This window comes from Petromyzon marinus, chromosome 33, assembly GCF_048934315.1.
Source record: "Petromyzon marinus isolate PM22_M1 ecotype Great Lakes invasive population chromosome 33, UKy_Petmar_22M1.pri1.0, whole genome shotgun sequence".
NCBI classification, from domain to species: domain Eukaryota; kingdom Metazoa; phylum Chordata; class Hyperoartia; order Petromyzontiformes; family Petromyzontidae; genus Petromyzon; species Petromyzon marinus.
In genome coordinates, this window is record NC_133699.1 from 14734423 (window position 1) to 14746191 (window position 11769).

General features: G+C 48.0%; 1 protein-coding gene across 2 annotated transcripts; it reads left to right on the forward strand.

Moving 5' to 3' along the window:
- The first annotated feature begins 41 nt into the window (after positions 1-41).
- On the forward strand, positions 42-8328 carry LOC116948520 (protein fem-1 homolog C-like). Of its 2 annotated transcripts, none has more exons than XM_032965267.2 (2): positions 42-269; positions 2165-8328. In XM_032965267.2, exon 2 carries the CDS (start codon positions 2198-2200, stop codon positions 4067-4069), a length of 1872 nt encoding a protein of 623 aa, XP_032821158.2. In that variant the 5' UTR covers positions 42-269; positions 2165-2197; the 3' UTR covers positions 4070-8328. The 2 variants fall into 2 exon arrangements, with proteins under 2 accessions (XP_032821158.2, XP_032821159.2); XM_032965268.2 differs by lacking the exon at positions 42-269 and adding an exon at positions 566-804.
- Positions 8329-11769: the final 3441 nt, after the last annotated feature.

Below are 11769 nucleotides of genomic sequence, written 5' to 3' on the forward strand. Positions count from 1 at the left end.
GGTGGAGCCCGCTTCTGATTGCTCGCCGTGACAGAGGGGCTCGCTGCTGATTGGTCGCTGTGTTGCCGTGAATCAGCTGTTCCTGGACTCGCCGCCATCGCTCGACACCTCCACGACCCCGCGGCCCAAAGACGAAGATCGAAGAGTCCGCTCCTCCTCCTCCCTCCTCATTCTTCTCTACCCCCACCCCTCCCTCGTCACCACCTCCTCATCCTCGTCTCCATCCCCGCGCCACCCGCGCCGCCCTTCCTCAGCCGCGCCTCCTCACGGTAACCCGCGTCCCTGCTCGCCTGAGCTCCCAGCTCGCTCCTCTCGCCCTCTCTCCGGCGCGCGTCCAGGCGAGACCGAGGCCCCGTTTTCGACTCCGCGGCGGGGCCGTGTCGGTATCTGGCGGCGCGCCCAGCGCTTCTGCCCCCCTCCCCGTCTCCTCCTCTCTGCCCCGCGCGATCCTCGCGTCTCCCGCATACCGGAGCGGCTGTGCGACCCGCCCTGACGCCGTTGGACTGGGCCTGTTGCGCCTCGGGGATGACTCGGGGAAATGGCGCGGCGGGGGGGTGGGGCGTAAAGGTCGCGGCGGCTCCTCCGCGGCTCCTTCTCCGCGGTCCCCCCCTGCGGTCCGCGGGCCCGGGCCTTGGATTACTCGCGGCTCTTCTAATGGCAGGCTGTGGCCGGGCTCGGTCTGGCTCCACTGAGGCCCGGGCCGCCCCCGCGTCCCAAGTTCATGGGCGAAGCGAGACCCTGGGTCGCGTCTGTTTCGCTTCCCCCGCCCCCGCTTCCTCGCCCGCAGCTGCCTTGTTTGTCTCGGTATTGATTATTCCGGTGTAGGTGGTGGTGGTGATGGTGGTGGTGATGGTGATTCTGTTTTAGCTGCCCGTGTCCTCGTGCGGCCGTGACTCCAACATCACTGGCGCGACCTTTTCTTAACGCGGCCTTAAATAGCTCTCGCTCACACCCCCCCCGCCATCTGTTCTGTTTGGGGAGTTTGTTTGTACGGTGAATACATGTTAATTGTTCCAATCTGTTTTGGATTTAAGCAGAAAGAAGCCCAAACGTCGTACTGCTTAAAAATGCAGTGGGCGGTACTTATTCTCCCGTGCAGGCCCGAGCCATTCCACATTTTCATGGTGGGGGATCGTCCATCCATACGACTGCTCTTGATTCCCCATTATTTTTATCAGCTCCTGTCAGATAATTCCATGATTTAGTGATACTGCTGCGTTGGCAGTGGTGCAAAAGCATAGATAACGGGGAAAACCACTCGACACGTTCGTTTCAGTGCCACTGCCGTAAAAGGAAAATAGATCATAGGCGACGCTTCGGGCGATAGCCCGAACTTGAGATATTTGAGAGATGATCGTAATAATATAGTTTTTTTTGGGTTAGGTCGCGTAAATATAAATGTGTCGTTAAACCCACCACCATCCGACACAGCCAATTAGTAAGGTTTGTCACGTGAATACAACATGCCAATTCGTTACTAGTACAGCACACCAGTGTGTTGGAGAGCAAATCCACAATATTTACATTCTGATCGTAAGTTTACATAATTAATGTTTCTCGAGTTATAATTCATTGTCTACTGCATTCAATTAATGATTTACAACTTTTTTTATTTTGTACCCTACGAGTCCTATCAGCTCTGCTTACCACTAACCACATATGAAACCTGAAGAAGACATTGAAGTGGGCTTGTGCAGGACACATTTCTGGAAAGGACAATGGTGAAGAAAAAGGGAATGACAGCTCAGGAACGGGACCCATTCGAAAGGTCGTCCACTGAGGCAAAATCGATTAAATCGGTGTGCAAGCGCTCGGTTGATTATACATCGCAGGAGCTGGTGGCAGTGGCTTGGGCAGGCCTTTAACTCTCAATCGATTGACCATGGCTGATGATAATGTAAATGACCCCCGAGAGATAACGCGTGTACACCCCAGGGTTTGCGTATCATAGATAGGGAACTTTCGCTCTAAATAAAGTACGTTTAAATTGTCATGTTTTTATATGCAACTCTTGTACCAGTTTAATTTAAAAGTAAAATGTATTCTTCGGTAAATTGAGTTGTATATTTACCCGAAACTAATACATAAAACTACTGTAATTGTGATGTTTACCAGTACTAGGCAAGTGCTTCACTCATGTGACTTGCCCACACTTTATTTACAGGTTATCATGAAAGTGAGTTAGTCGGATGCAAGCATGGACATCAAGACGGCGGTGTTCAACGCAGCTCGCGACGGCAAGCTGCGCTTCCTGCAGCGCCTGCTGCGGCACAAGGCGCCGGAGGAGCTGCGCGGCCTGGTCACCGAGAAGACGGGGGGCTCCACCCCGCTGCTCATAGCTGCTCGCTACGGCCACCTGGACGTGGTCCTCTACCTCGTGGAGCACTGCAATGCCAACATTGAGCTGGGCGGCTCCGTCAACTTCGACGGCGAGACCATCGAGGGGGCGCCGCCCCTGTGGGCCGCGTCGGCCGCGGGCCACCTGGCCGTGGTGAAGTCCCTCCTGGCGCACGGCGCCTCCGTCAACAACACCACCCTGACGAATTCGACGCCGCTGCGCGCCGCCTGCTTCGACGGCCACCTGGATATTGTCAAGTACCTCATCGAGCACCAGGCCGATTTGGAAGTGGCCAATCGCCACGGTCACACCTGCCTGATGATCGCCTGCTACAAGGGCCACAAGGAGATCGCGAAGTACCTGCTGGAGAGAGGCGCCGACGTGAACCGCAAGAGTGTCAAGGGAAACACGGCTCTGCATGACTGTGCCGAATCGGGGAGCCTGGAGATCATGAAGATGCTGCTCAAGTACAGCGCGCACATGGAGAAGGATGGTTACGGGATGACGCCTCTCATGGCAGCCAGCGTGACCGGCCACACCAACATTGTGGAATATCTGATCCACAACCCGCAGACGTCACGGGAGGAACGGATCGACGCATTGGAGTTGCTGGGTGCCACATTTGTAGACAAGAAGAGGGATTTATTGACAGCCCTCAAATACTGGAAAAAAGCCATGGAAATGAGGTACTGTGACCGCACGAATATCATCCACAAACCGGATCCCAAACAGCTCGTGGCAGCCTACGATTATGCCAGAGAGGTGGCGAATGCTGACGAGTTGGATGCACTGATCGCCGACCCTGACGAGATGAGAACTCAAGCGTTGCTCATTCGAGAAAGAGTTCTCGGCCCATCTCACCCCGACACCTCGTATTACATTCGCTATCGCGGGGCCGTGTACGCCGACTCTGGGAACTTTGAACGCTGCATAAAGCTTTGGAAGTACGCACTCGACATGCAGCAGAAGTACCTGGACCCGCTGAGCCCCATGACGGCCAGCAGCCTCCTCTCCTTTGCCGAGCTTTTCTCATTCATGCTTCAGGACCGTGCCCAGGGCCTCTTGGGAACGACGGTGGATTTTTATGATCTTGTGGGAATACTGATAAAAAGCGTGCTGGAGATAGAGCGTGGGCTCAAGCATCTCCACCACACCAGTAGCCCGTCGCCGATGGAACGAGACCACGGCCCCTTCAACAAAGCCCTATCCATCATCCTGCACCTTGTGTGCCTGCTGGAGAAGGTGCCATGCGACACGGAGCAAGACTTCCTGAAGAAGCAGACGGTGTACAAGCTGCTGCGGCTTGACCCCCGGGGCAAGAACGGCTTCACGCCCCTGCACCTGGCCGTCGACAAGGACACGACGGCGGTAGGCCGCTACCCCGTGTGCAAGTTCCCCTCGGGCCCTGTCACGTCGTTGCTTCTTGAGTGCGGCGCCGACATCGACGCCTGTGACCTCGACGGGAACACGCCGCTCCACGTGGCGGCGCTCAACAACAACTCGGACATCATGAAGCTTCTCCTCGATAACGGAGCCCACTTTGACATGGCGAATGCGGCCCGCCGCACCTCGTACGAGCTGCTGGATGAAAAAGAAATGGCCAAAAATCTCATCCATCCTACCTGCCACGTGACCCTGCAGTGTCTGGCTGCGCAAGCCCTTATCGGACACAAAGTGACATACAAGGGGAAGATTCCCAGTATACTGGAGGCCTTTGTTCAACTACATTAATAAGGTGGCATGTGCTTACTGCTTCCGTTACCCGAGTAACAATACGTCCAAAGGTGCTGAAATGAATATAGTGTGCACATTACTTTGATACAGATTTAAATATAAAAAAAATCAGAACGTAAAATTCTATGAGACATTGATATATACGTATATACTGTAAGGATCTCTTTGGTGTAAATTGTGGATGTTAAATACAGCTAAGGCTGTGGGGAATTTAACTTTGAATGCTCTGCAACAAACGACTGCATTTGCTAAGCACACTTAACCCGTCGGTGAGGATATGCATTCCACATCCCATTAGTACTGTAACATCACCTTCAGTTTACATTTTGGTTGAGTTAAACCCCGTTGAAGTAAAATTTGCAAGAAATGAAAAGCCTGATCACCAGCCATCCGCGTGCGATTGTACGCATAATTTTACATCACCGCGTATTCCTTATGTCGTTGGGTTACACATTTGTCGGCGTTGCAGGAACTAATGAAATGTCCCCCGTGGTTTAGACAACATTGTTATATTTTTGTACACACTTAAGATGTGTGCCTGACTATCCGTAGTTTCCACTCTTAGCTCGTCTGTTGACATGAAATGATTTGAACGGGCAGGAGGGAAGATGCATTGTGACAATAGAATGGAGTTACCGATGGGATCTCATCGAGGCCTAGATGCGTGCTCACGTGCGTATTTTTTCCACGTTAATAGCGTCGTGTTACTGCATTTGAGGTATTTTTACGTGACGCGCTATAAGGAATTACATTGACATTTTATGCACCGAGTAAAGCGCGAGTTTTACAATAATGTAATTCTCATTGTAATTGAACAAATTTATCCCAGTATCTTTTTGCCGACGAGTCCTTTTTCAATATTCTGCAGTATTTTTGTTATTGCTTTTATTAAGCTCCATTTTATGAGCAATCTCCCTGCAGGCAGCCGTATTTTTTCTGAAATGAACCATTTTGCTATGGTTAGCTAGGTCCTGATGGAAGGCTTAAGACCTCTAATGTGCACAAACATTAAATATTATATTGCTTTTTGTACCTTTCAGCTTTTGCAGTGGAGCCCACAATATCAGGCCTTTTGATGGTGCAAATACCATACTAAAGCCTACCGAAAGAAGGCAACTTGTGCAAATAATGTGCTTAACAAAGCTGCAAACAGAAAAACAACCCTGTAAATAGCATGTAAACAGTCGTCATTGTAATTACATCTGTTCTCAGGCCAAGAATGTAAGTATATTACTGTACGTAACAATGTGTTGCTATTTAGGTTCAGTCTAATAGAGCACTATGGATCCATAGGTGAAACAAAAAGAAACAACATTTCCTGAGTCTGTTCAAAATGACAATTGGCATGAACCAAACCTTGTGAATAAAACGGTGGCATGCGAGGAGGAGACGCACGCGCGGCACAGGGAACCGCGCGGCTCGGGCGCGCGTGTGAAGCAGCATGTCGTGTGAAGCGTTTAAAGTGCACTACAGCGGGGGGGGGGGGTGGGGGGTAACGGGTGTTTGGTTCCACGCTGATGTGGCCAAGTTGCAAAACATGAGAGGTTGCAATGTCTGGCCAATCTGGGTCGTGTAGACCCTTGATAGCCCCGCGGAAGCAAGATAATTAGTTGAATAAGTCTAACTCGCCATTTAAGCATCCTTTTGCATTTTTTTAAATGAAATCCCTTATTTCTATTTAACTTAGAATACTGCAAGTTAAACTATCTTTAATTTTTTTAACATGCTCATCTCTATCAATGAAACATGCGTGAGTGTTTTGTTGTTGCCTATACTACATGTGAAACAATCTGCCCAATGCTAACACCACAAGATTTCTAATGTTTAACAAATGATCTTAAGCAAGAAATTCCCTGTAGGCTGATGGCCAGTGACTTTTACTCACCACCATAAAAGTTTGATTACATTCATATTTGTAAAAGGCACCAACCACATTGTGTGCGAGTTTAAAACACATTAACATTATTCTTGGTTACGACTCTGCTCAGCATTGCTTTCGGCTCATGTCAGTCGGCTCCAAGTGTGGTTCTAACTACACTCAGCTGAGCCGAGCCATGGCTGAGCCACCCCACCCCCGAGCGTCTTTGGAAGCATCTGAGTGGCACCAGCCTGAGCTGAGCCGCGACTGAGCATACGGCTCTCATCATTGTCCATTGCTTCTGTTACTCAGGGATCCGAGATGCTGGGTATTGGCGGATACAGTTTACTATTCTGTTCGCTGTTCACATCTTTGCTTTCTGACCCATGTCTCCTGAATCCTAAGACTCTTAAACATAGTACCGTACTGTGCAGGCACCTTACTCGTGCGCTTAACAATGTGGATATGTGGACATTTGGAGGCTGTAAAGGTGTTCTTGATCTGATTAGGCGATCCAATTGAGTCAAGAAAGCCGGCAGTTCCGTCAGACCAAACTACTGCACTTTACACTCAGGCTGGTGACAATTTCTCATCGCGATCAGTTATCACTTTGCTGAACCTTGCTTGGCATCAATTTCTGAACCAAGACTACATACGAGCCGAATTCCCGCAGTTGGGTTTCCATGGCATTATACATTGAAAATAAATCTGCTTGGAGTTTCCCGTAAGTTTGCTCATGATTTTTCTGACCATATTAAAGAATGCATTTTATGATTCTACATTTATTGAGAGGCTACATTGGCGCTTACATTGGGTATCTCTTGTGTCCTTACGTTTTACAATTTTGCACGATTGATAGAATACATTAATTAGATGACACGTTTCACAGGTCGGGTTTGAATCTCCCTGTAGCAGAAGGAGCTATGCATGGTTTCACAGTTGCTGTCTTTGTCGAGGCTGATTGGCTGGTGTGAACAATCACATCAACTTCAAAAAGGCATTTTCCCCGAATTGCCCAGGCAACTTGGGCATTACTCATTCTTATACATCTTATCAAATTTAAATTGAACGATCTCATCCTTGTGATGCGCCAATTTTCTTCTCGTGATGCGTGGTCAACGCTTTAACAAAAGTACATTATCGTCATTGTTCCATCCAAATAACCAGACGACGATCTCTGCACGAGCAACCGGCGATGTGTAATAACAACTAAGCCTGTGTATGCGACCGACCAGAAGTTATTTCATCTGCATGTTGTTCCATTCAAATAAAGAGGGCACTTTGGAATTGTGTCGGAGACTTTCCTCCAGCGTGTCCCTTGTAGGGCGGCGTTAACGACGCGTGCGTGGGTTGGTTCCGTGGGTGCGAGCGCCACCAGTGCCACCGGTCCTCCTGCATGACCACTGTTACGCCTCTTGGATACTTACGTTCAGCACCGCGTGCAGGGATTTTATGTCATCCCATCACTTTAACCTGCTGAGGAAATTTGGTGTGCCGACGAGTTCTGCCACATTTCGCCAATGTTTACGAGTTAATAAACATAACATTTTGGTTACTAAGCAGAAGAAAAAATTGCCAATTACGAAGAGCTCGGGTTACATCATGGGACCTTTGCCAGTACCAAAATATGAGAATAGGGTTTCCCCTTTTTTCTGGCAACAAAACAGGTGTTAAGATGTTAAAACACCAAGCTGAAACCCTTTACAAAGAATCATGTCTGCATTAACCACAATACTTGTGGTCAGAATGCAAACAAAAATCATACTCTGTTAACATTGTCTTTGAAACTGATTGGTCCACACCAGAGACAGCTTTCTTTGGAGCCTCATCTCAAAACGGTGTTAGACCAGAGGATGCCGTTTTGAGACTAGGCTCAAAAGAAAGCTGTCTCTGCTGTGGACCAATCAGTTTGAAAGACAATGCATATATTAGTGTTTTATTTGCATTCTGACCACAAGTATTGTGGTTAATGCAGACATGATTTCTTGTAAAGGGGTTCAGTTTGGTGTTTTAACATCTCAACACAGCTGTTTGTTGCCAGAGAAAAGGGGAAAACCTATTTTCAACTCGGGTTACATTACACGGCGTGGTTAATCAAAATAACACGAGTGATGTTTGTGACAAATTAGATTCATACCTTGACCAGACAATGTTTCACGACTTGGAAAGTGATTTGAACAATATTTTTCAGGTTTTATGGTACGTTTGAACTTTGTGCTCGGTAATATATAGAGACATGTTTGATATATCTTTTCATGGAAATACCAATGTTGCTTAATGTAGCATTTTAAAAAAACTATTTAGAAAAAAACTTTTGTTTTCTGTTTCAATAAATGCTTGTTATATTTGTCGGCTGAAATCATCTATGCACTGAGAATATAATGTCAACCTGCCGCAATCATGCTTCTTGGGTGATTCATTACACTGCATTTCCTTATTGGCAAATGAACATCACCGGCATCACAGGTAAATAATTTGATAACCAAAGATTCTCGTAACATCGTCAGTTATCATTTAAGAAAACAAATCCGAGTCCTTTCATTGCTCACGGAATTACATTTCTCGTTTAAACAAAGCTATTGTGATGTTCCGACTGTGTTTAACATTAACAATTATATGGATGGCATTTTGAGAAAAAAAACTACTTCTGATCTCGTTTTTGCGTGCTTTTTTTAAAAATCCAGTGCCGCTAAAATGGGATTGTGACAAACGATGCACCTCCAGCAAAACTCCAACCGCCAACTTGTCAGAGTGCAAAAGAAATCACCGCGTGAATGGCCAGTACGCAGTAAACACACGACGCGTGTAAGGGGAATGCTTGTGCAGACGTTCAAGATGCGGGATCATGTTTTGCCTGTTGCCGCTTGCATCTTGGCTGTCTAGCGGGCAAAGTCACATTTTGGGTTCCACGGACTGCAGAATGTGATGGTAGCCCTGCATCACGTGACGCAAACCATAATTAACTTCGTTTTGTGGAGAACATTGGTAACACAATAATAGTCAATACTCTTTCATATTTAGCCGTCTCTCCACATCACAAGTTTTAGTTTACACATCCCATTGGTCTCAAGGCTGATGAGACGCTCATTGTTGAAACGTGCCCAGTATTTACTTCCATGAAGCCAATGGGATGTGTCAACATACGACAGTCCCGTTGCATCGCTTGCGAATGACTTTTTAAGCGAATTGCAAATGTGCACTACTACTGCTGCTGCAGCAGTGTGAAATGTTTTCACAGCATGTTTCTAAATTTTATTTTACCTATTCATATGGCTGATGGAGAGCGACAGCGGCTGTCATTTTATTTTCGTAGTTGAGCCGGGTAACTGCGCCAGCAGTCGTGGGAGTGGTGGACCGTCGATGACTGCCGTGATGCTGGTGCTGCTGCCCCCCCTCCCCCGCCTCTTCCCATGCATTCTGTGACTCGTGGGTCGAGTTGCTCCGTGAACCGCCGTCGTTCTGGCCGGTCGCCGCACACGACCGGTGAGTGAGCGGAAGCAACAACAATAATTGTCGCGTGCACCGCGTGGCAGCTCGTGTAGCGGCAGAAGCTTCGTAACAACAAGGACACAAATTTGAGTCAAACCCTAAACATCTGTTCGGAATCGCGGCGCTACATATTCACGATTAGTAATGCGCGCTCGTTCACTTGTTACCCAATCACTCGGAAATGTTACCCCACGTGACTCGGGTCAGCTCTTAGAAGATAAAAGCTGGGCTCCGGTTCGGTGCGTCCTGTGCGTGGGAGGTTGCCCGGGGCCCCCAGGTGTTGCAGGGTGGGGCTCTGGCGGTTTCCAGGAGATGGCGGGCGCAGTGATTTGGTTTTTATTCAGGCGCTGGGTGGGATTTTTGGGAAGTTGCGATGTCTTGGGGAGCCCTTGTGTGTGTGTGTACGTACCGTATGTTGAACTGGTTTCGCGCCGTACGTAGCCAACGGTGCTAATCTGAGGTTGCGGGGGAAGGACAACAAACTAAAACACAAACAGTTCTCAACAAATTAGTTTTTCAATCTCGAGTTAAAAGTGCATAGCTCCAGTGGCTTCCTGATGATCTCTGTGGAGCTTTTGAGTGTCTACCCCAAGGTGCGCGTCCTTTCTGATTGCTTCCAACATGCTACATACAGAGGGAATTGTTCAAACGTTTCAACTTAGGACCTTGCTGGAAGCATCGACAAGGAGGCTTTCCTTGGCCAGCGGTCTTTTGAGTAATTTTCATTGGATTTATGACATCCACTTTATAGTGCAAAACGTTCTTTCGTAAATTCCAATCTGCTTTGCGAATTGCATTTCAGATTGAGTGGAAAGTGGTTCACTTGATGAGCTTACCTCACAAATCATCATTTGTTATGGTATTAACCGACCTTGGCCAAAAACATCAAATGTAATATCTGCCTTATACATACTACTACGTAAGAATACTAATGTTAAGGAGTAATAACGGTGCACTCTGCGTGTGTAGTTGCTCTTCTCCTTCATCGAGGCATGTGTGTGCATGCGTGTGCGTGTGGCGTTGCGGCGCACACACTCAGTCGGAGACGAGGTAGTCGCAGGAGGTGCCGTCTTTTATTAGGTTCACACCCGCAACTCCAGTCCCCGCTCTCTCGACCACGCTGCTGTATGGCCCGGCCCAGGCACGACCCTGTCCGCATTGCATCGACGGCGACAACCGAGACGAGTCCACTTCCAGAACCGGCAGCCCGGAGCTCTCGCTCTCCGCTGCTTTTATTCCCCTCGGCACGGCTTGGCTCTGCCCTATCCACGCCTCCCTTCTCGAACCCTCCGGAGAGTTCCAGGGGCCTCCCTATAAGGTCTACCCTGACCCTTGACCCAGTTCCTCCGCCCTGCCGGCACACACACACACACCGTGTATATGCTCAATGGCGTGTGCGCTGTGTCCACTGCAGTTGCTGTTGCTGTACAGCAGTCGGCACTGTGTCACTACACGTGTAAAACAAGCGCAGCACGACGACGAAAAACTGTGAACGGGAGCCACTTGTAGATATGGAGAAACCTGCTGGTGCTTTGACAAAACTGAAACCCGCACCTCCGATGAGCACGGTTGGCTACGTACTGTGCGAAAGAAGTTCAAGACACGTACGTATTAGCACGGTTGTGAGCAATCTGCTGCGTGTGAGCAATCTGCTGCGTGTGCGCAGTCATCTCCTGAAACGTATTGCTCCGTGTTTGAAGCGTATTGGATATCGTGAGAAGTATTATTCACCTGCCCAGAGTTTGCCCGCATTGAGATCAACGCCGCTGAAGAAATTCACTCCCGGGTCACATTGATGGGATGTGTAAAGAAATACTTCAATTGTTTTACGTGGAGGGACAGATACGAGAAGGAGGTGAAATGTCTGCCTATTTAGTCAGCCGTCTTGTAGGTCAGCGTTATTATGGTTATATTATTTACCCAGGCGAGGCCCCATGGAGCCCCATGATTCATTTTGAAGAGGGTCCTGCCAGGTATTTGTAGTAGGGGGCACTTTTTGTGATGTGTAATCCCATCTTATAAATTTGCTAATAATTTTTTCAGTATTGGGATGTTTCGCCAAAAATAGTTACAGAATGGGTTTCAAAAAAATAATAATAGGTTTTGCCCTTTTTGACAATAAAACATGTTAAGATGTTTAAACACCAAATAGAAACCTTTTGCAATAAATGAAGCCTGCATTAACCACACGCAGTACTTGTGATCAACATGCAAACAAACATGCTCTGATAACACTGGTTTACAGCCAAAATACTTCCGAAATAAATGTAGTCCAACCTCTAGTAATTCTGAGTCACTGAGAATGAAATTGATGCTTAAAATTGTTTATTGGCTCTAGTTTACAAGATAT